Source organism: Gallus gallus, chromosome 12 (assembly GCF_016699485.2).
Source record: "Gallus gallus isolate bGalGal1 chromosome 12, bGalGal1.mat.broiler.GRCg7b, whole genome shotgun sequence".
Classification (NCBI taxonomy): Eukaryota; Metazoa; Chordata; class Aves; order Galliformes; family Phasianidae; genus Gallus; species Gallus gallus.
Genome location: NC_052543.1, coordinates 5,885,892 through 5,906,885, shown reverse-complemented (window position 1 = coordinate 5,906,885; position 20,994 = coordinate 5,885,892). Strand labels below are relative to the sequence as shown.

Below are 20,994 nucleotides of genomic sequence, written 5' to 3'. Positions count from 1 at the left end.
TTATAGTCAAAAATGTAATTCAAAAAACCAAGCAGAAGCAAAAAGAAAGCCCCAGACTAAAAGTAGTCCCACATCTTTTCCCAATATCACCTGCTTCTATTCAGCTTTCCAGCAGCCTTGCTTAGTTCATGTTCCACAAACACTTCCGCAGAAGCTAAGAATTCTGCTGGTTGCAGGTACCAGCAGATGTTTCCATGACAAAACGTTTGGTGCTCCTTGTCTACTGGTAACAAGATTTTACATGAATCATAATGTACTAAGTTGAATTCAAACTTAAGTTTTGTCACTTCTAGAAGGTAATATGGGATTAGAAAGCACCTTAAACACCTTATGTTGACCTTATGATTCTTATATTTATGGCCATAAAAACTCCAACTTCACAACTTCACTTGAGAGGCCAACACGTTAATTGCCAGAGAAGTCCTCCACTGTTGACAAACACTGTACTGTTCATCCTTGAGACCTGCTGCAGTTGCAGCTACATTTTTACTACTTAAAAAAAAAAAGCACCTTTTTTAATAGTGTTTTATTCTGTGTGTAAACATTTTGGATAAGTGAAAAGCAAAGTCAGTCAGCATTATTCAACATTATTTTAATCTTTGCTGAGTTAAAGTAAAATAAACAAGCTACCACAAACAGAATATGTACTATTACAGCATTTTAGTTCATAGAAATTTCATTTATAATTTTATAAAAATTATATGAAAGAATACCAATATCTTTCAGTAACACAGACAGCATAGAAAAAATAAATCTCAACATTAGTCATACTCTGACCACCTATAAGTAAGAAATTTAAAAGTGCCTTTCAACAATGGTGTTGCAAATCAAAATTAGTGCAATATGCCAAATCTGGTTTAAAGCAGCTATGTATAGCAATTGTGCAAATTCCAACAATTAATAAACATCATAAATTTAAAAATGACATTACTGAGGTAAGTATTCTAATTAGAGTGAAACATTCCTTAAATAGCCTAAACACCAATTCTACTACATGGAAAACATCAGGGTCCCTTCATAGAAAGGCTCAAACCTGAACACATCAGTGAATACTTTAAAGTTAAGAAACCTCTTGTCAAATATACAGTTTAGTATATTTAAGACCCAATGCTACAAACAGTAATTAATGCATAATATACCAACAAAAACAAACATTACAGCCAATGCACCAAAAATTTGCATCTGAATGCACTGTTTTGTTCTTATATCATAGTACCTCCTAGAACCTCCCATGTAGGGTTATTACATTAGCTTAGTGTAGAAGTTTCACAGTACTGTATTTCTAAGTATGAACAATTTGGTTACGAACTATGACTGTAGCTACGACTACCAGTAATGTTCAAGCAAGTGAAAAACAGCTAGCTGGAAAAAAAATATTGAAGTTTACTCTTCAAGGCTTACATATGACAAATTGGTGATAAAAAGTATTTCATATTTTTACATGACATTCTCAGCAACAGTTCTCAGACCACTACAATTAGGTTTAATTTTCTAGTAAGTCAGAGTAAACAAATTACAATGCATAGAAACTACTGCCTTTAATGCCTCATTTCAAGAGAGGCAAAAAAACATTTAACATAGCAACTTATTGCTGATCCCCTTATGGCCCATCTGCATACTAAGCCAAAGACATTTCATATTCTATTTTCAACGTACTTTAAAGTAGGATCTATGTCACTACAGTAAATAGGAACAAAATATACATTAACAAATGTTCATTCTAATAGGCTATGGCTTAAAAGCCAAGTAACTGGACTGTTCTCCATATTATTGCACTTGAGTGTTAAATTGACAGTAGAAGACTGCACAGAACTGTTATAACAACCTTTTAAAAAAGCAATAAATATAATGCAGTATCTAAGAATAATAACAGTAAGTTTAGTGCAGATTACTCCGGCCACTGTCTGAACCGTACCACCAAACAGGCCTGGGACAGTCCAACCACATAGTTCTTTCAACATGGTGGACAATCTATAACAATAGGAAGCAATTAAAGCTTTCCACAGTAACATTATACTAAACATTAAACTAAAATAAAGTACTCTTGAGTACATCTAAATTAGCACAGAAGGATTTATTGGCTTTGCTCAAGACAGCTTCAGAAGTTAAACACAGTTAATCTGCAACTGTGCGTTGTCTGTACTAGGTTATTTATTTTTTTTTTTTTACAGGCAAGCTGAGTCCTTTGTCAATTTCTTATATTAACCCTGTAACGTGGAAACTTCCTACTCCTAAAATACTAAACTTAAGGAAAAAAAAACTTATTAACCATCGCTGCAGGTTAAATTGGTTAAGTCTGTTACAGAGTCCCTAATCATCTGTTCTACCTTGGGACTTTCAGCTTCACTGGTTGCTAGCTCCTTGTCAATAAGCCCCAGGTTGTGCAAATTGAGGATGGAATCAGCAATAATTCGGGCAGTCCTCTTCTGGTAGCCTCCAGATGTCACCATCAAGATTGGGATTCCACGGCTTCTGGCAGCCTTGAACACGACTTCATCCCTCTTCACAATTCCCTGCATGTTTACAACAGTTACAAAAAACTGAAATGATACAATATGGTATTTTAGTTCTAACAGACTTAGTCTCTGGCTTATGGATTTGCAGTATGGGATGCTTAACAAGTAATTCAGCCTTATATTTTGTATTAGGAACATCAAATTATTTTAAAAGCCTTGTTAGAGATATTAAACGGGCAAGCCTTTAAAAAAAACCCAACAAAAACAGCAAATCCAAAATCTTTGTTTTAGTTTTAGAGTACAACAGACAGAAGTTGCCTACTATAATTTCTTATAAGAATTCCTGCCCATGAGATATAAGTTAAAAAAATTGTCCACAAACAAATGGAAAAGAAAATTCAAAAGTGTAGCTGAAAAATATTTTGCAAAACCATGAAATATTGATGCTTTTAGTTTGACACAACCCTGTATAAGGATAATGGATGCAAGCACTAACAAATGAAAATCAAGACACAGCAAACTAAAGAATTACATTGGGAACAGATCCTACAAGGAAGTAACGGTTACAGAATGAGCTGCACATCTCTGGGGAGCAATCAGTGGATGCAGAAAATGCTATCCTGAAGGAGAACTGGAAGCAGTCACTACTCATGGGAGCAGAACTGCCTCAGCAGATCTTCCAAAATCTCCAGTGTGTGCTCTGAGAAAAACAGACATGGGTTCACTCCCAGCATCTGCATGTCACCAGAAAAGAACATACAAGAACTGAAGATGACAGCCCACTACACTAGCAGTTTATGAACAAAGCTAAGAGAGTTTGATGATGTTACACATCAAATTTTCTGGCTATAGTGTGGAGGCACATTTTGAGTACAATTAACACTGTAGCAAGACTTTAAAACAAAAACAGCATCCACAACTGACAACTGGACTATTTAGCCTTGAAGAGATGAACTATCCATGCTCAATGTCTTCAGTTCTGGCAGTTCTACCAGGCTAGGATTTAGAGAGAAAAGAAACCCTGCCCTCAGTTCAGAAACTCTTCTCCATCAGAGGTGTGAAACAGCGGCCACACAAAGAAATGGCACACACTGTCTTTCAGTTCTTCTTGTAAAGATGGAGGGAAGGGAAAGTGAAATCATTATTTTAGTGACATTTTATATAAACAACCAACAGAAAACAACTCACTGCTCTTGACAATTAACATATGGCAGAGAAAAAACTGAAAAGGCATGTCAAAGTGTTTTTCATTTATCACTTGATAGCAGTTTCCTCCCCTGGCCTCTTCCCTTTCTCAGTGGAGCTTTTACAGTCAAAGGAAAACCTGGAAATCCCAGGCTGATTAAGGTATCTGCAGGGCATCAGAAAGCAAGAACAGAATGCTTGGTGATGGAGACAACGAAAAATGAGGAGCTGCATCAGAAAGGAAACAAACTAACAAGAAAGTAGAGTTTTGTGGAAGGCTGAGAACTAAAGTACTGGAGAAGAGAACAGATTGAGTGATGGCTCCCTTAGAAAAGATTCCGAGAGTTCACAAATCAAGAAAGTATTTCTTCCTGTACTGAACTGGTAGACAATGAAAGAGAATCAAGTGTGAAAAACAGGACAAAGAACTGAGGAACTGTCAGGGAAAGAATCATCAAAAAAGAAGAAATGTGATAGCTATAGAATTTCATATTTTGAGAAAAGCATATCTGTTATGATATCAAGAAGGTGAAGGCCTATATGCAGTTATACAGGACAGATGAAAATTTAAATCTGAAACTAAGCCAGGGAGAAAAACTAAACTGAACTGAAAAAGGAAGTAATAGTTCTATAAAAAAGAATAAGGAAAGTGGAAGAAAGTCTCTTCATTTGTTAAAAATAACAAATAGGCTGCACAAGACTGCTAGACACGAGAGACATCAAAAGAGACGTTTAAAATAGACAGAAGTGCTACAGAGGAAATTAAGTGTTAAGATACATACCAAGCACAAGTGACAAAAATGTCAAATGGATTGTATGAGGGGCAAAGGAAACAGGGAGAACCAGATGCAAGAGAATGACCATGCAGGGAAAAAAGCAAACAATCTAGGTGTTGCGTGATACATACATCTGTCTGAACACTATCTGCATGTTCAGTGTGGGTATATTTTAGAGAGAAAGTGAATGATACTTAAACAGGCACATGAAGAAATAGAGCCAGGAAATGAAGAATAAAACAACGTATGGAGAGCAATGGATGTACATCTTTAACATAAAAATGTTTTGGTTTACTGTGAAATACTTTCCTTACCTCCATCTAACAAACTGCCACAAGCAATTCACTCTTAGCACCAACTCCATCAACTGGTGAATAATGAAAGTCTCAATGTATTTTAGTGTTATACAAACCTGAGGTGAAATAGCAAGTCCTCCCAATGGATCTCCATCCAGAATATCAGTTCCAGCGTTATAAACAATAATGTCAGGTTTTAATTCATTTAATGCTCCTTCCACATGAGTATGTACTTTCTGAAGGTATTCTGTGTCCTCTGTACCCCACTCTAACTCCACCTTCCGTTTTATGGCACCTGAAATGTTTGTGCCATTGAACAAAGTAAATGCAGTGCATTTTCACAAATTCCTCAGTTAAAGAACATTTTTCAATTGCTTGTTTTTCTATCAAATGTAAGCACAGCAACCTTGAAAAAAAAATCTACTGAAGACAAATTCAATGCAGCGGAAAAAAAAAAATCTAAGTCACAAATGCAAAACGTTGATGAGAAACAACTTATCTACAGGACCATTCACCAATCAGCAAAGAAATAATAAAGAAAAGAATAAGTTTAAGAAGTAACCTAAATAAAGCATAATGAAAAGAGAACACCAAATAACTACTGCAGAGAAAACGAAATCCACAATATAAACATCACTAAGAAATTAAGATGTTTTACTTTTATCTCAACACTAAAAATTTAACAGCAAGAGATCATGAATTTATGTGAATTGCTTTACGTATAACAAAATTTAGCTTTGCCCCAAGCATTTTCAATTTAATGTTCTTACCCTGTAATTCTACCAAAAGGAGCACACGTCTATTCTTAATTGCTTCAAATTATTTGAAACACTTATAATAAAGCATTAAAAATAGAAAAGGAGGATTGGGAAGGTAGTAGAAAGAAATGGAAGGTTATAAAGTCTAGTTTTGTTTGCTTTTAGGCAGTTCCATTTAACTCTAAATCTGAACTAATCAAATTACGTCAGAGTTGTTTCAAGATATGACTTCCACCTCAGCACAACCTATGCCTTAATTTAAAGGACTTGGAGCCCTAAATTCTAAGTATGGATTCAGCACACAAACATGTGCATGACTAAATCCAACACACAGTGATACTTATTGTCTAGTGAGTGTTGAGTACTGTTTTGTTAATGCTTTCCTTGTTCAACATCAGTGAAATAAAGGTATGCCTATGCTTCTACCCCCGTCCGCTCTACCCAATACCCACATGTAGCATTCAGTGTAGAAATGAAGGCACTTCATTCTCAAAGCAAGGCAAAACACTAAAAAATCAACACTATTCTGACACGGAGAAAAATCATTGAAAGTATTATGTTCTATGGGAAGTAGAGAAAAGATAACGTTGTTGCAAGAAAACTTATCAGTAAATGAAAAAGTTATTTAATAATAGTCATTCTTTCACATTTGGAATGTGAACTTCAATTATACTTACGTTTAGCAAATCCATCTCCTGGATAAATATATCTGTTGTATGCATCCATGATATATACTCTATGATCATTCATGAAATCCCTCTCATGGCCATTTCCCTGAAGGAAATTTAGAGTTAGTTCTTCTTAGCACACTCACACAGAACCATAATCTGCAGATTCTAACATAATCAAGACTACCAAGACTATTTAAAACTCCCACTACATCCCTTATTTATGGTCTTGAAGGCTATTTTCAGGTATAGTCTTGTGGGCTTTGACAGTATGAGTCTGAAGACTGGAGGTATTATCAAGATCAACATCCTACTGTCTCTGTGAAGGTAATTACAAGATATTTTTTCTCTTGTACATGAAATAAGAAGTGAAAATGAGAAGATAATTGCTTTGAGCAGTATCACAAATCCAAGTGTGGCAAAGACTGCAGAACAGATACATTTTTATACAGTTGGAAAGATAACTTCCAATATTTAGAACAGAATTCTACTGCAAGCATAGTTACATCCTTGTGTAAGGATAAAATATCAGATTGCAGTTCTCCTGACAACTTGAGTCTTGGTGACATAAGTCGTCATTGGAAACATCACAAACACTAAATATGCAATGTAATAGTTTAACTTTACATGTTTAACGCCACAAATTCCCTACAAAGATGTGTCAGATGAAAAGGTAGCTGCTCAAAAGAAAACAGATTCTGAATACTTCCTCCTTCCCCCATCTCTGAATAGTATTCTTTTTCTCTCATGTAGGCTTGTTTCAACTAGTACAATTATCCTTCCACAGTAATCCCCAAGATGATATCATCTAAATCAGTGTATCATAAAGGGCACATCCCCTCACTCTCAATATATTCATTAGAATGATTTCATTTAAACCATAGAAACAGAATTCCAGATATATCCTCAATATTTCAGACATATAATTTACGTTCATTTTGTAATCTTCCCCAGCAAGTACTCAAACTATACTTCTGTTATGACCTCCTCCACTGGAAGCAAAACAAGAAAAACAAACAGAAACAATGGGCTAAAGCTAGTCAATACAAGCAATAAAGGGAATAGGATACTACAATACTTTGTATTTCTTTAGGCTAAAACATGGCAACGCCTACTTACTTATTCAGCACATTTGGTCCACAAAGAAACAGTTACTGATATCAATCTAGGAATACAAGAGCCTCTGGGTAAACCATTTTCTTCTAAACAGTAAAACTCCAACACACCAAGAACTGGGACACTCACAGGTTGAGAATGTCTGCACACTTAAAAGGCATCTGCTGAGCTAGTACTCCACACCACCTACTTCCCAAGGAAAGAAACAATTACAGAAAGGGGCGATTTAGCATGCTGGCTGAGGTCACAGCCATGACAGCTGAATATGAAAAATGCATTCCAAGAAATATTTTAAAAGAAAAAATGAACAAAAATTTAACACCAAACAAAGACAAAACCAAAGGCATCCACACCTTGGTGGAAACACCCAGATAGAATGGGAAACAAAGCATCTTTATGCTGCATAAGATATGCCTTTGTTTTTTGGCCATTTTAGGATGCCTTAACTTGCAGAAAAGAGAAGTGATAGAAGATGAAACACTTCTGCAGCCATTAGGCTTCCTCTCTGCAATGGTTTATTCACAAAAATCTTCAGTGCTTTAGATTGGATGTAATTTTAGCACATTAGCTGCTTTTCTAAAAATACTATTTCCTTCCTTTCAGGATTTATTTTGGAAATCCTAAAGATGAGATTTGTTCTCAGTATCCATAGAAATCACTTTACCAGTGAAGAGAGATGCATTTACTTCATTAGCTTGAAGTCAATCTTTCCATTGCAACACTGAAGGTCAAATTCACCTCCTGAGAAGGCTGCTGCAGTGACCAGGCAAGCTGAACCAACTGTCATTTCCTTATAAGAGATTTTACTTTCTTCTGGGAACCTGAACTACTTTTCAGACTATTATGCTGCAGATCAGTACGCAATTCAAAAATATTTTTATATCTAACCACATGATGGAGCTGCAACTCAGTTTAATCTTACTGAACTGCCTTAACAGCCCATTGGAACATAAAACAATAAAACAACTGAAATATGATCAGTTTTAACCACGTATGATTAACTTTGGATCCCATGAGTTAATATTTCATGTTACTACTACAAAAAGGTGGTCTGTATCACACACTTGTACTTCTAACAAAACAGCACTGAATATAGCAAAGTTACTCACCTGGTGAGCATCCAGATCAATAATTGTGGCTTTAGACACCCCCGGTACTCTTTCAAATAAGAACTGGAGAGGTTAACAAACAAAAAGTAGAGTCAACTATGAAGTTAAGTGATAGGTTAACTGAAGGCTTGAAGCTTACACAGTGTATTATTGTTTCAGTTTTAACTTCATGCATGTCATTTCATTCACTAAATAAAGGGTTAAATGATTTCAAAATTTGTGATTATATAATAAAAACCTACACAAGTCCATTATATGAAATGCAAAAAACATGCATTTCACAGTCACTTGTGCAGGTACCTACTTACCTGTAGAAGAATTTGGTGAAGAGAAGGCAGAAAATGATTTTTAGTCATATCCTCTTTCCCCCAAAATGTACCAGGCTCAATGTAAAATCAAGGACATACCCTACAGCATCACACACTAACTTGCAAAGCAGACTTCGCAAATAAGGCTTAAGCTCAATGGTACTGAATAACCCAGGAGAGTCCAGGATAAGAAGGGCTATTGTAGTAGTGCTGGTTCTGCATAAGCACAGGTGGCAAGTCTCTGCATCCCACTCCAGCCAGGCACAGGACTGGTCCAGCTAGGGATTAGATGCTGTCAGAGACAGCAACAGCAATGACCATGTGTTAGGGCAGGGTGAAGCAAGAGCTGCATAGACCCTGACATGGTGAGGAGCTTGTTTCTTGAGACATAAATGATAGCACAAGTGATGCTTAACAGCATGAAGGGAGAAATACTCCACTGATTGCATCCAGCTCTGTTAAACTCATCACAGCAGGGACTGTATGCATTACAGTTGCTTTTTAAACTAGTAAGAGAACTCATCTGTTATTCCATGTCTGCAAATAAAAAATATACTTATTTATTTTTCGGGTCTTACAGCTTTGCCAAATTACTATTTTAATATAGATTACATAAAAAATGTAAAGGTTCTGTATCAACTGCTACCCGCTATAATTTCTCAATCTGTATTTTAACGATATAGAAAATACAACACAGTAGATTGCTCTCTGTAAATTACAGTGTACAGAAATTAGGGTGTTCTGTCATTTAGTCTGCTGCAATCATTAGGTCTTTTTTATGTTTTGATTATTACTGATATTTTATAAATATTCTAGTATACAAATACACCACAGGGCACTTGATAAAAATAAGCTCTAATTGCAGAAAGCTCCTGCTTCAGCCTTTCAACAGCTAAATAGCACATGTATTCAAAGTCAGTGATCCTTTTGGACACATTCACATTTTTATTCATGAATTTGAACCACTCTGAGGACTACGTAGAGCAGCTTGATTTGAAGAGAAGATTTCTGTCTCTATGTAAGTCTCCGTTATAAGCACCAAAACTCACAGGAAATTCGCAGGTTCAACTGCAAGACTGGAATAATTATCACTGCTGATACTACAAGACAATCTGCTTTAGCTTGCCTTTTTTTTTTGCCCCTGCAAGAATACATTATTAATGCAATTGGAGCAGTTCGTATCTCCATTCATAATTCTGACCCTGTATCTCTCTCCTTCCACTTAATAGCTGCTTATGCACTGCGCTCCATAACATTAAATACTGCATCATTTTCCTATTCATACTCATCTCTAGATGGGTATATTTTTTTCTGACTATGAGGTAAATTAGCACTTACGAATTTCTGGAACATTCTTCCATTTGCACAAATAGTAGAAAATACTCTCAAAATGGTATTTCTTACCTTAATAGCCAGTGTGATATCAGCATATGCACAAAATCCTCCACCTTTATCACTTGAACAATGATGAAAACCACCTCCTAAACATAAAAGTTTTCATGGGGTAATAAAGCTAGATACCAGGGAACTTTTATAACCTTTGCTAAGAATTAGGTCACATCAGGCATTTTTTTTTTCCCCTTTAAGAAATATCTTATCTAGAGCCATCAATCCCTCACCTAGCAACGCTTAACATCTCATAGGGTTCCTGTATGCATCAGGCCACCATGCAAAGGACCAGCAGATGCTCGGTTTGAAAGCAATTGTCATTTAGCAACTACACTAGCAGCAGAGAAGTACAGTGTGGTGCCTACATGACCAAACACACTGCTTTGAAAGTTCACCTCCTCCCAGAAGTGCCAGAATTGCACTTGGATCATATATCCCCAAGCACATCCTAACAAAGCCAATTAACATGTCCTTTGCATTTGACTGACATGTTGAAACTGCCTTTTACATGCTGAACATTGGGTCAAAAAAACCCAACAAAACCAAGAACTATGGCCTTATTATTTGCATGTCTTTTGCAAACAGACCAGAAGAATATTTTAAGAACAGATCTGTAAAACAAACAGGCACATTCTTTATTTAAAAAAAAAAATACTTGGCCCTCCCAAAACATTAAAAATACACTAATCCAAAAAAGTTTAAGAAACCCAATACAAATATCTAGGCAAGAAATTTAACACCCCTACTTTGTACATTAATAAATCACAGGATTTTTTTTTCCTTTTCTAAGACATGCTTAATTTTTAGTACTGGATATTTACTTTATAGATAGTATTTGAAAGTATCATTTAGTACTAAAGAAGAAAAAAGATAGTTGTACACTACATATGTTATACAGCAAATCTTCCTTCCATTTGGAGCTTATTTAAAACAAAATGTGGAACGTTGCACAGATAATACTACACAAGATTTATTGCCTTCAGAAATACCAAGAAATATTTGTAAGATATAATGGAAAAATCTTAGAACTGATGGGCACAGAAAATGACAAATTATTATTTCAATAACTTCCTGGTTTTGCATCACTATTTTGACACAAGCAAGGGTGCAGATCTATATTCTTCATCATTTCTTCAGTCAAGCCTTTTTCAGGAAGAACTGCACAGCCAAAAATAGACCAACTGGTATAGTCCAACTGTACAGCATGTCAACCAGTCCCTTGGTCTGGTGTTGTATGTATATAGCATGGCTAACAAAACCTATTCAGATTTCTGCATAATTTAAAGGAATATTTTTCTGAAATATATACATATTCTCTGGACACTTTTTTCTTCATTTCATTCTCACTACTACAATCCACACACTGCATATAAATATCCTATCTTTACCTGGTTATCTTCTTCCTATCAAGAAATATTTTATTTAGTTATAAAACTGCAACATGGATGATAGTGGATAAGAGAACAAATCCAGTACTCAATCCGCTTCCATTGAAAGTTTCTTTTAGTTAAACACAATCCCATCATTTCATTATAAACAGAACATACATCATATTGAATGAAAATAATGACTTTAAAAAACACATTTTTAAGTATCATTTAATACAAACTTCCATTTGTACTTACCCACGTTGATTGCCCAGCCTCTATCAACAGCAAGTTTTCCTGCCTGAAGGAAATGACAATAAGAAAGTGATGAATGAATGAAGCAACCACTGAGCGCTGGGTGCTCCCATCCCAAACACAGCTCGTGGCATTCTAATGTACCCACTGCATTTCCAGATGCTTTACCAACAGAAGTCATTCTGAATCAGCTCTCCCAACACAAGCCATACAAAACTACATGCAGTAAAATTAGTAGAAAAAATGTTTGATTTCACATCTGTATTTTTCTCTCCTACAGTTGAGCAGATTTTGAACTAACTGGGCTTTCTGGAGATGAACACTGACCCCTAGCAGACAAATGATAAACTGAAGGTGCAAGTATTGGTAGGAATAAGAAGTGAGCAGAAATCTTCCAATATTCTTCCTTCTCATGTAAGAAATAAGAGAAACTTCAGCTCAAAGTTCTGAAAATACTGATTAACATGCTTCAGTTGTGGGTGGGAACAGAAAAATGCCAAGCATTAAGTGTCCTGTTTTGTTTCTTTAAATAACATAACATGCATTATATAAAATATGACCAATTTTTGCCTTCTGATTCAAAATGAAATCTGTGCCTTTTACTCCCCTTTGAACTCAAATGGCATTGAGGAAATGAAAAGTACCAACAGAGGAAAGATACATAGGGCTAAAGTGATAAAATTTAATTGGAAGAAAAAAGTTATACTGGCCAGGAGGACTCAAGCAAGTGTTTAACTGCAATATTCTTTAAAGCCACATTAAAAATATATGTGATTATACATACAAATCTATGACATATTTTATATTAATATACTATATTTATATGATATATAATGGATATTACATCATAATATATATAACGTAAATGATTTTCAAAAAGCAGCCGGTCCCCTGCTGAATTAAATAATAAGCCTGAACTAAAACCAAATTCAGTAACAAGAGGTACTTCTGGCTTCTCAAGAACTTATACACCCTCTTACATCTTACATTGACAAATCAAAGTTACCACTGGAAACAATAAGATAAATCCATCATGTTTCCAAAGCTTAGGTGAACAAAAAGGGTGACAAAAGTAGTATGAGTCCTAACATTCTGTTACACACTTGGCATCAAGTACATCTAGGAATCACAAACACAGATTGCTCAAGAATGTGCTCATAATTATACAAAAACCCACTTGGTACTACCTACAGAAGGCTTATTCCCTACTGACAGCATTCCTATACACATGCAAACAGCCAGGATAAGATATTTTACTACACACAGTTCTGGTTACAGTTATTGATAAAACACTTCTTGAGGAGACTCTCATGGCCCTACTGAATTCTTTTGAGATTAAAGAATTTCCAGAAGTAGCACCAGGATACCATAGAAGTACAAATAGATGCATAACATTTAACTTTGTGATTTCATCCTTTAGCATTCAAGTTAAAATAATTTTGTTTTCCTAAGTAATTCCCATATAAATTATGCTGTTACACAATGTTAGTCAATAAATAGACATAGGCATATATTTTTGGCAACTGTGATGCAAGTTCTTGTGTAATTCACAGACGACCATTAAGCTTTGAAGCCTAAGAAAGAATATAGCATTAAAGATTCCATTTACTTTTACAGATCCAGCAGTTAGACAGGATACACATTTAACAGAGTACTAAAATACTGAAAGAAAATGCCATTTATTCTGATCAAGACATTGAGTTGTTCTACCATTAAAGATGCAAATACAACAGAAAAGCTATCTGATCCTAGCTGGCTTTCTACGATCATTTCACACAGAAAAAAAACAAAGAAGACTCAAACATAATACTGCCCCATGTATGTCTCACGTAAGCCTTGTCATGTACTTGGAATACTGTTTCATCAAGGTTTTGGGTTCTCTCACATCACCTTCTCAGGTCAGACCCTGACACTCTACACTTCGTTAGATAAAAGGCATGGCACCATCTTTTATGCAGTACTCAGGGAAGAGCTCTTTATATATATCCTTAATGAATTCTTCATACATTGGTGAAGGCACACACTTAAAAATAGGAAATCTCAATTCCAGTGTACAGTTAAATTGCTAAGTACCTGTATAACTCTTGACAGAAATAGGAAGCTACCTAGTAGGCTATTTCTGAAAATAATGTCATTTCTTTGTCATTCTATTATGGCTTCCCAGTTTTGCTCTCCTTAAGTATCCAGTGGTTGCAATAAATCATACATTTATATCTGGTATAAACATACTGAGGGGTTTGCCAACCCACAGAACAATGTTCTGCAATAATTGGCTTCAAGTGGATATAAAGGAAGCAATATCTGCTTTCTGTCCTTTTCTATCTTAGTGCATCCACTCTAACAGCTTCCTTCAGAAAGAGTAGCTAAAATGCAGCAAAGATCCATTTGTACCACAACGTTAAGGACTTCAGATAGGATTTTTCTTTCCCATTTATGTAACTGTGACAGTTACCCACCAAAAGATTGGTACTGTTACCACCTTATCCCAGAAAAGGAAAGAATAAAGGGAAGAAAGGGTCCCATTAGTTAGTGGTTCACAGATACGAAGGAATATTTTCCTCAATGCATGCCTGGCTATAGCTATTAACTGTTTTCTTTCTACATCTTCAACATCTCTAATGGAAGTTTCTCAGGCAAAATTAGATGTGCAGTGACTTGCACATCTCTCCTGCTCAGAGCACTCATTTAACTGATCGGAAAACAATCCTGTCAAGGTGAAACAGGCCGTATTTCACTTCAGTTTGGCTGAGCTGCTTATGCAGCATATATAATCGAACAAATAAACTAACTTCCGTTATTCAAATTGGACATAAAGTATTAAAAAGAAATGACATAACCATGCTCATTTCTAAGGTATGAACACTTAATACCAAAAGTAACCAAACTACAGCCATTTGGTAAATATGCTCTTTAAAGTATCTTCTACTCTATTCATTTCACAACTACCCATTCCTAGAAATTACTTGTATTTGAACATAGTTAAAAATTGTGCAGTCTTTGCATTTGCCATAATTCCTGTCATCTCTCATTCCCTGCACAGGCTGCCCCTTACTACTACTTTTCCTTCTGCAAATTACAGACAATATAAGTCAGGTTAATCCTTTATCTCTTTATTTGCTAAGTGCCAGGCTCTGCTTGTGTTTAGGACTGTACACTAACTAGCTTTCCTCAACAGGACGTTAGGGTTCAAGGCTTCAAGTTACAGAAAGCATTATAATTCACAGGTTTGTATAAACACAAGAAAAGCAAATCCAGAGCACCTTACCATTATTGTTCCTCCTGTCTGGGTTCGCAGAGGTTTCAAAACTTTTCTCTGAACAAGGAAGTTGGGAAGAAAGAGGACTGGTGGGATTTCTGTGATTGTAGCCACAACGAATGACCACTACGAGGGGGGAAAAAAGTTGCAATTAGCATAGCTTGTCTTAATTATATCCTTTAGATCTCTTATCAACTGCCATTCACTGAAAAGGAACCCATAAGGCCTTAGCAAGATTTTTTTTCCCCCCTCAGATGAAGGTGACCACAGCAACCTTCACATAGTTTCTTCCTATTACATTGTTAACAATTGAAAATTTCAATTAATCGCCACCACTATTTTTTCCATACGTTACTATCAAATGGTACCAAGTCAAGAATTTTACAGCCAAGCAGTATTTAAGAAAAAAAAAATCTATGTGCCTGGGGTTGGGGAAGAGAATCATGAAATGTCTTTCAGCAGAATTAATAGCAACCTACAGTTAATAAGTTGTTCAACTCTGAAACATTTCCCATGTCAATTCAATAGAACATACCAAGGAGAAAGGGAAAACAAACAAAACCAAACAACTTGGCTAAGATGTTCAAATATCTAAGTGCACACAGTGCTAATTTTTGCATGGAGAATCAATTGAAGTTTTTTTTAGCATATTAAACACTTCTAAAACATGTTTCAAGGAAACATCTTGTTAATAAGTCATATCATCAAGAACATGATTTGAAGCTTAGAACAAATATTTGCAATATGTAAATGCTTCCAATGGAAAAAAACAACCAACAAAAAGATTCCTTCAGAGAACCAGTGACATTGCTACCAGCGATAAAACTCCTAAATATATCTCACAGCCAAAGTCACAAGTAAGTTCATACCTTTTCAATCAATACTAAAACATTGAAGTACTGAGAATTGGAAGTTTTGAACCCTGTACAAGTATTTCAAATAGACCCTGTTTTCTTCAACATTAACAAATGTAAATGGAGTACATCCTGCAGGCAAGCTGCTGGTCAGCAAACAACAGGATACACAAGCGGCTAATTTCGATGAAAAACAACTAAATGCCAACCAGAGGGTATTCTGGTATTCAATGAAGTTACTGTGACTTCATAGTTATCATTTTAACTGGTGAGCACTACTTGCGTTTTGTGTTTGGGGAGGCGGTGGCATAATCATCATGTTTATAGGTATTGCTTTGTTAACAATTCATTTTTATATTGCTATAAGTAAACAAACACATTATTATTCACTAATTATAGTATCTGCTCTCAGTCACTAAGAAAACACTATTTTCTAATAACTTGAAAAAATACTTCTGCAAGGTATTTTAGCTTTAAAATAAGCACAATGTAGCAAACTACATTAAATCTCAGTGTTCTGCAATGGAATCACAAGGGATTACATTTGGATAACATATGTTTTTCTCATCTCAAATGACAAGCTTGCCATAAAACTTAAACACTCAATCTTAAAACAAATAAATAATAATAATCCCAGTGGGAAGAAGCAGGAGTAATAAGGACTCAAATTGACAAGTATTTTCCTGAAGGTTTTCAAGTGATTGCAAGAAATCCATACATAGTGCAAGCGAGCAGTAAGTAAAGCTTCTTATTCAAAGTTAAGGATATTTACAAGAACTATTCCATGTCCAAAGACATTCGCCACCTTGGATTTAGTCTTTGGCTGTAAGGAAAGTTTTGGGATTCAAGAATACAGCTGTTGACATTGACAGCTCTTAAAATCAAACCACCACTGGAGAATACAAGAAATATATTGCCTCAAACTGTGGCCATTTCTGCTTGTTTCTTCATCACGCTAATTTTGCTTTCCAACACTACCTGCAATAAATTCACAGAACAACTGTATATACACTTGAAAAAGAACTTGAAAGAATTTGGTTTTCAATGATTGTATATTTTGTGTCATAAAAATTAGAAATGATTTTGAATAGATAAGGACATCAATTTTGCTTTGCAGGCTGTCAGTTACCTGCAGTAATGTAAATCTTCACACTAATGATTATTAGCTTCCTTTGATACAGAACAACTCATCGAACTTTAATTTTAAAAATCACTCCTTTTTGCTTTCAAATTGTATACATTATAGAACAATATCATATGCTGTTTCTTCTGGTAGATATTTGCTCTCACTTGCCATCAATTTACTGATTCCCTACTAATTAAATATGTAATCATACAACCAATTAAAACTGGGTCTGCATTCAGGAAAGAGTAATAATCACACAAACACTATTCAGTGTTACTTCACTTACTCTTTTCAACTACCAACTCAACTTATTTTACTTTTCTAATTATTAGTGATAAAAATATTTACCTTCCTGTGCTTCAGATACAGTTCTGTGTACAAATTTAGGACTCAAAAAAATCACTAATTTTCCTTAAAAGGAGTAAAGAAGCCACGTTAACCCTTCACTGCTTTATTTTCCTTCACCACTTCCTCCTCCCAAAGTAAGTGCTAAGTCAGCATCACTCAGCCTAGCTTAATGTAATACTCTAAGTGAAACGTAACATACCCCAAACCTAAAATTAAGAACTCTTAAATTTGTTAAGAACTTTTTTAAGCCCTTGTTTAAACTCAGATTCTATATATTACAACAAGGTCCTACAAAAATATCCTCATTAAACGTATAATTAGCAACAATGTGTACTCCCTAACTCTAAAAACCTCCATGCTTAAGAAGGATAAAGAAACTTCCAAGTTATTTGAATACATTGCAGTAACTATTCAAGCACTAAAAGTAAGTATGCAAATTACTAGGAAGATAAAGCTAAAATAGCTGTTTTATGTTGATCATTGTGGACAAATATCACACATACAACCAAAACCAACCTCTGATGCATTGCCTTTCATGTTATGCATTCACTGCATTCCAGTAATTCAAAACAGCCAACATGTCATTAGAAGCAATGATCTGTAACATCAAAATTTGAACTGTCTGAATCTTTTCTAAGTTTGTGGAGCAGCTCTCAGCTTCATGGGAGAATTCACAGATCTGTGACTTTTATTCAGAAGCTTGCTGGGGACAATACCGTGTGTGTCACCTTTGCTAGATAAAGAAAGCTTTTTTCTTTTTTTTTAAACTTGAATTAGCAAAACCAAGAAGACTAAGAAACTTGCCGTTTTTCCAAACGTTTCCAGGTCAATGTATGAACACACCATTTCATTAGTAATAAGATACTGCACTGGTAAAACCTAATGGTATTCAGGAGCTACTCCCAAAAAAGGCAAGCTGCCAAACCTCACCAATTTTGTGTATCAGTCTCCTAACTGAAGAGTTAGAAATGTTGAAGAGAAACAACTCAACGTACACCAAATGTTACCTTCTTTTAAGAGGACTAATCGCTGTTTTAGCTGCAAAGAATGCTCTACTGAGTTCACACATCAGTGAACGTACTGAAACCTGTCAAATATTGTTTCCTCTAACCAAGTCCTCTTGTACAGTGTTTTATTCAAACATATTCAGGTACCATTATGTTTATAACAACATTTATATTCCTTCACCAAACCCACCAATGTTTGTGTGAAAAATTAGGTGAAAACAAATGCATTTGATAAGATTTTTTTTTAAGTTGACGTTTTACAGAAAACAATCACCAGCCTTCACAAGGCTTTCACCAATCAGGTCTGAAAACAATAACCAAGGAAAAGGAAATAGAGACAGTAGATGGCAGAGTAAGAACTGCAAGAACTGAGGAACAGGACAGCAGAATTTTAAAGATCTCAGAAGGTTCTCATTTTATCCAAACCAAAACCACACATTCTCAGCTGCCAAGTTACCTACAGTGACTGAGGCAATGCACAGAGCTCAAGAATTGTTTTATGCTGTTTTCTTGAATACCTCGAACAGCCAGAAGTATCACAGGCTGAACTGACTGTTTTACAAGGCTGCCTCTACAACTTTCATTCCCAAGCATGCTTCCAACACCACCAGGTGACAAACAGATAGGCACCTCTTGTCCCACAGCAGATACACTCAGATGACAGGGTGAGAGTCAAAGCACACAAGCACTGGAGCACTAAAAAGCACTCACTGTGATCAGAAGGTCAGAGCCCAGCAGGCCCACAAAAAACTCTTTCTGAAGGATTGATGTGCTTCTTCAAAAAGTGACATACTTGTCCTTGATGTTACATATTGATCTTGTATAAAACCAGACTTCCAAACAATTTTATTTGCTCTTGATTTATTTTACAAAACACATCCATGTGTTTTGTAAAACACATCACATTTCTAAGAAAATCAATGGTTTTTTTTTTCTTTAAAATACGTACATTATTTGCAAATATATAAGAACAGATTAAAACATGCAAGTTTGCTTGACTGATCACCTGTGTTTTTCTGGAACAGATGTGAAACATCTTGCATTTGGCTGACAACAAGCATTGTCCATGTTACTTGCATTTTAGTATTCATTCACAGTCTAAAACTTCTGACAGATCAAAATGTTTCAAGTATAAGAATCACAAGGTCTGAAGATAGGTTTAACCTCATTGCCTAATGCCTTCCAGAATTTCAGAACGCTGATATACATTAAATCCATTATTTTACGTAACAGCGAAACAAGAGGATGAGCAGGGAAGTACAACAAGATGGTTATCTAAAGTCCAATCACTACCTTATGGACCTAAGTTCATGAAAGAGTACTTAGGGAGGAGAAACCTCAGTTCAAAATACCAAATTTTGTTGTAAGGATCGTTCATGTTACCTTAAGTAGGCAATCAGGGACATTCTTTCTCCTGAAGGAGAACTGTCTGACAGTATTCCTTGATCTACTTCGCACTTAACATTTTGTTTCTCTACAACCAACTCCCAGCCCATCCCTACAACAGCTTCTGCAGCTGCACTTGAGATGTCACATACCATCTCTCCTTGCAAGTGTGAAAAGATTTCATACCAAATTCATGCTGAAATTTTAAATGAGGAGTACTCAAGTGATTCATTATTTGAAGAGATCCAGACGCTTCCAGAATGCAAGCATTTTTGTAATCTTCAGGGGTGATAACATAAAACTCTATAATTTATTGGTATATCTGTATTTGTCTGTATTAAAAAAAAATAAAAATAGCACAGCGGACTTTACACAAGGCAGCAAACAAAACTGGGGGCCATTTCATATAATGAAAAAACAACATTGCTAGACAAGTGAACACTTATCTTTGCTGCTTAGTACAAGTTCGTTGACAAGACCAATATGATATCTTCTAATTGCTACAGTTGTAAGAACTAGGATCTCAAAGGGGAACAAAAGAGATACAATTAAGAACATCTGAAAGTACAAGACAGTATTGGTTTTGAACACCAGGGAACAAGCTATCAGCCAATTTTCAGTGAAGAGACCCTACGGGTACTAAAAATACTATTGTATTTCAAACTGAGCTACACACATTATACTCTGCTTCAAAGAGGTGACTCAGTAAAAAGAGGTGGGTGGTTCAATGGAATTAAAAGCTCAATATCAAGAATAGCAGCAATAAGATCAAATCTAATGATGTATGAAATTACAAGTAACTTCATAGCTATGTACGAAGAAGCCTAAGTGAACATAGCAAAGGAATAAAAGCAAAAACAGTCAGACAAATCAGATTCTTTACACAGAAAAAAAACATCAACATTTCAGAAATAACAGTACAAGTGATTTCACACTGTAGAATGGCAAAGATGACTCAAAGTAACTTATTTGGAATTACAAAATGTAAGATTATTTTTGCAGCAACTGGACAGATCAACACGATGGGAAAGGCATTACAACACAGGTGTGATGATGGAAGGACTGGCATGATAGAAAGCTGCTATAAAGGAAGGGAAGAAGATTGCTCACCCATATCAGAAGATTGCAGGTTTGCAGGGGAAAACTTCACCAAGGAGGGATCTCCAGAAAGAGATCCTTCCCCAGTGGCAGTCAGCCCTTAAATGAGGTCTAAGGGAGGTGCAGCCAGGCTCCACTCCTTCCAGTCACACAGCTGAATTGCCTTCACCTGTGCTCCCAGGGCTGACTGGGTCCTTTCCCCAGGTGCTCAATCAGTGGTTCAGACCATGACTCAA

General features: G+C 35.7%; 1 protein-coding gene across 7 annotated transcripts in view; it reads right to left on the bottom strand.

Moving 5' to 3' along the window:
- Nucleotides 1-577: 577 nt before the first annotated feature.
- Nucleotides 578-20,994, bottom strand: part of HDAC11 (histone deacetylase 11) — a 45,406-nt gene continuing 24,989 nt past the window's right edge. For all 7 annotated transcript variants that reach the window (XM_046899894.1, XM_025154462.3, XM_046899893.1 and 4 more), the window contains 7 exons: nucleotides 14,949-15,065; nucleotides 11,687-11,729; nucleotides 10,077-10,153; nucleotides 8,365-8,427; nucleotides 6,149-6,245; nucleotides 4,830-5,008; nucleotides 578-2,513 (listed from right to left, as the gene is read on the bottom strand). In XM_046899894.1, the coding sequence (XP_046755850.1) occupies nucleotides 2,265-2,513; nucleotides 4,830-5,008; nucleotides 6,149-6,245; nucleotides 8,365-8,427; nucleotides 10,077-10,153; nucleotides 11,687-11,729; nucleotides 14,949-15,065 (825 nt within the window). In that variant the 3' untranslated portion in view covers nucleotides 578-2,264. The remainder of the gene's footprint in view (nucleotides 2,514-4,829; nucleotides 5,009-6,148; nucleotides 6,246-8,364; nucleotides 8,428-10,076; nucleotides 10,154-11,686; nucleotides 11,730-14,948; nucleotides 15,066-20,994) is intronic.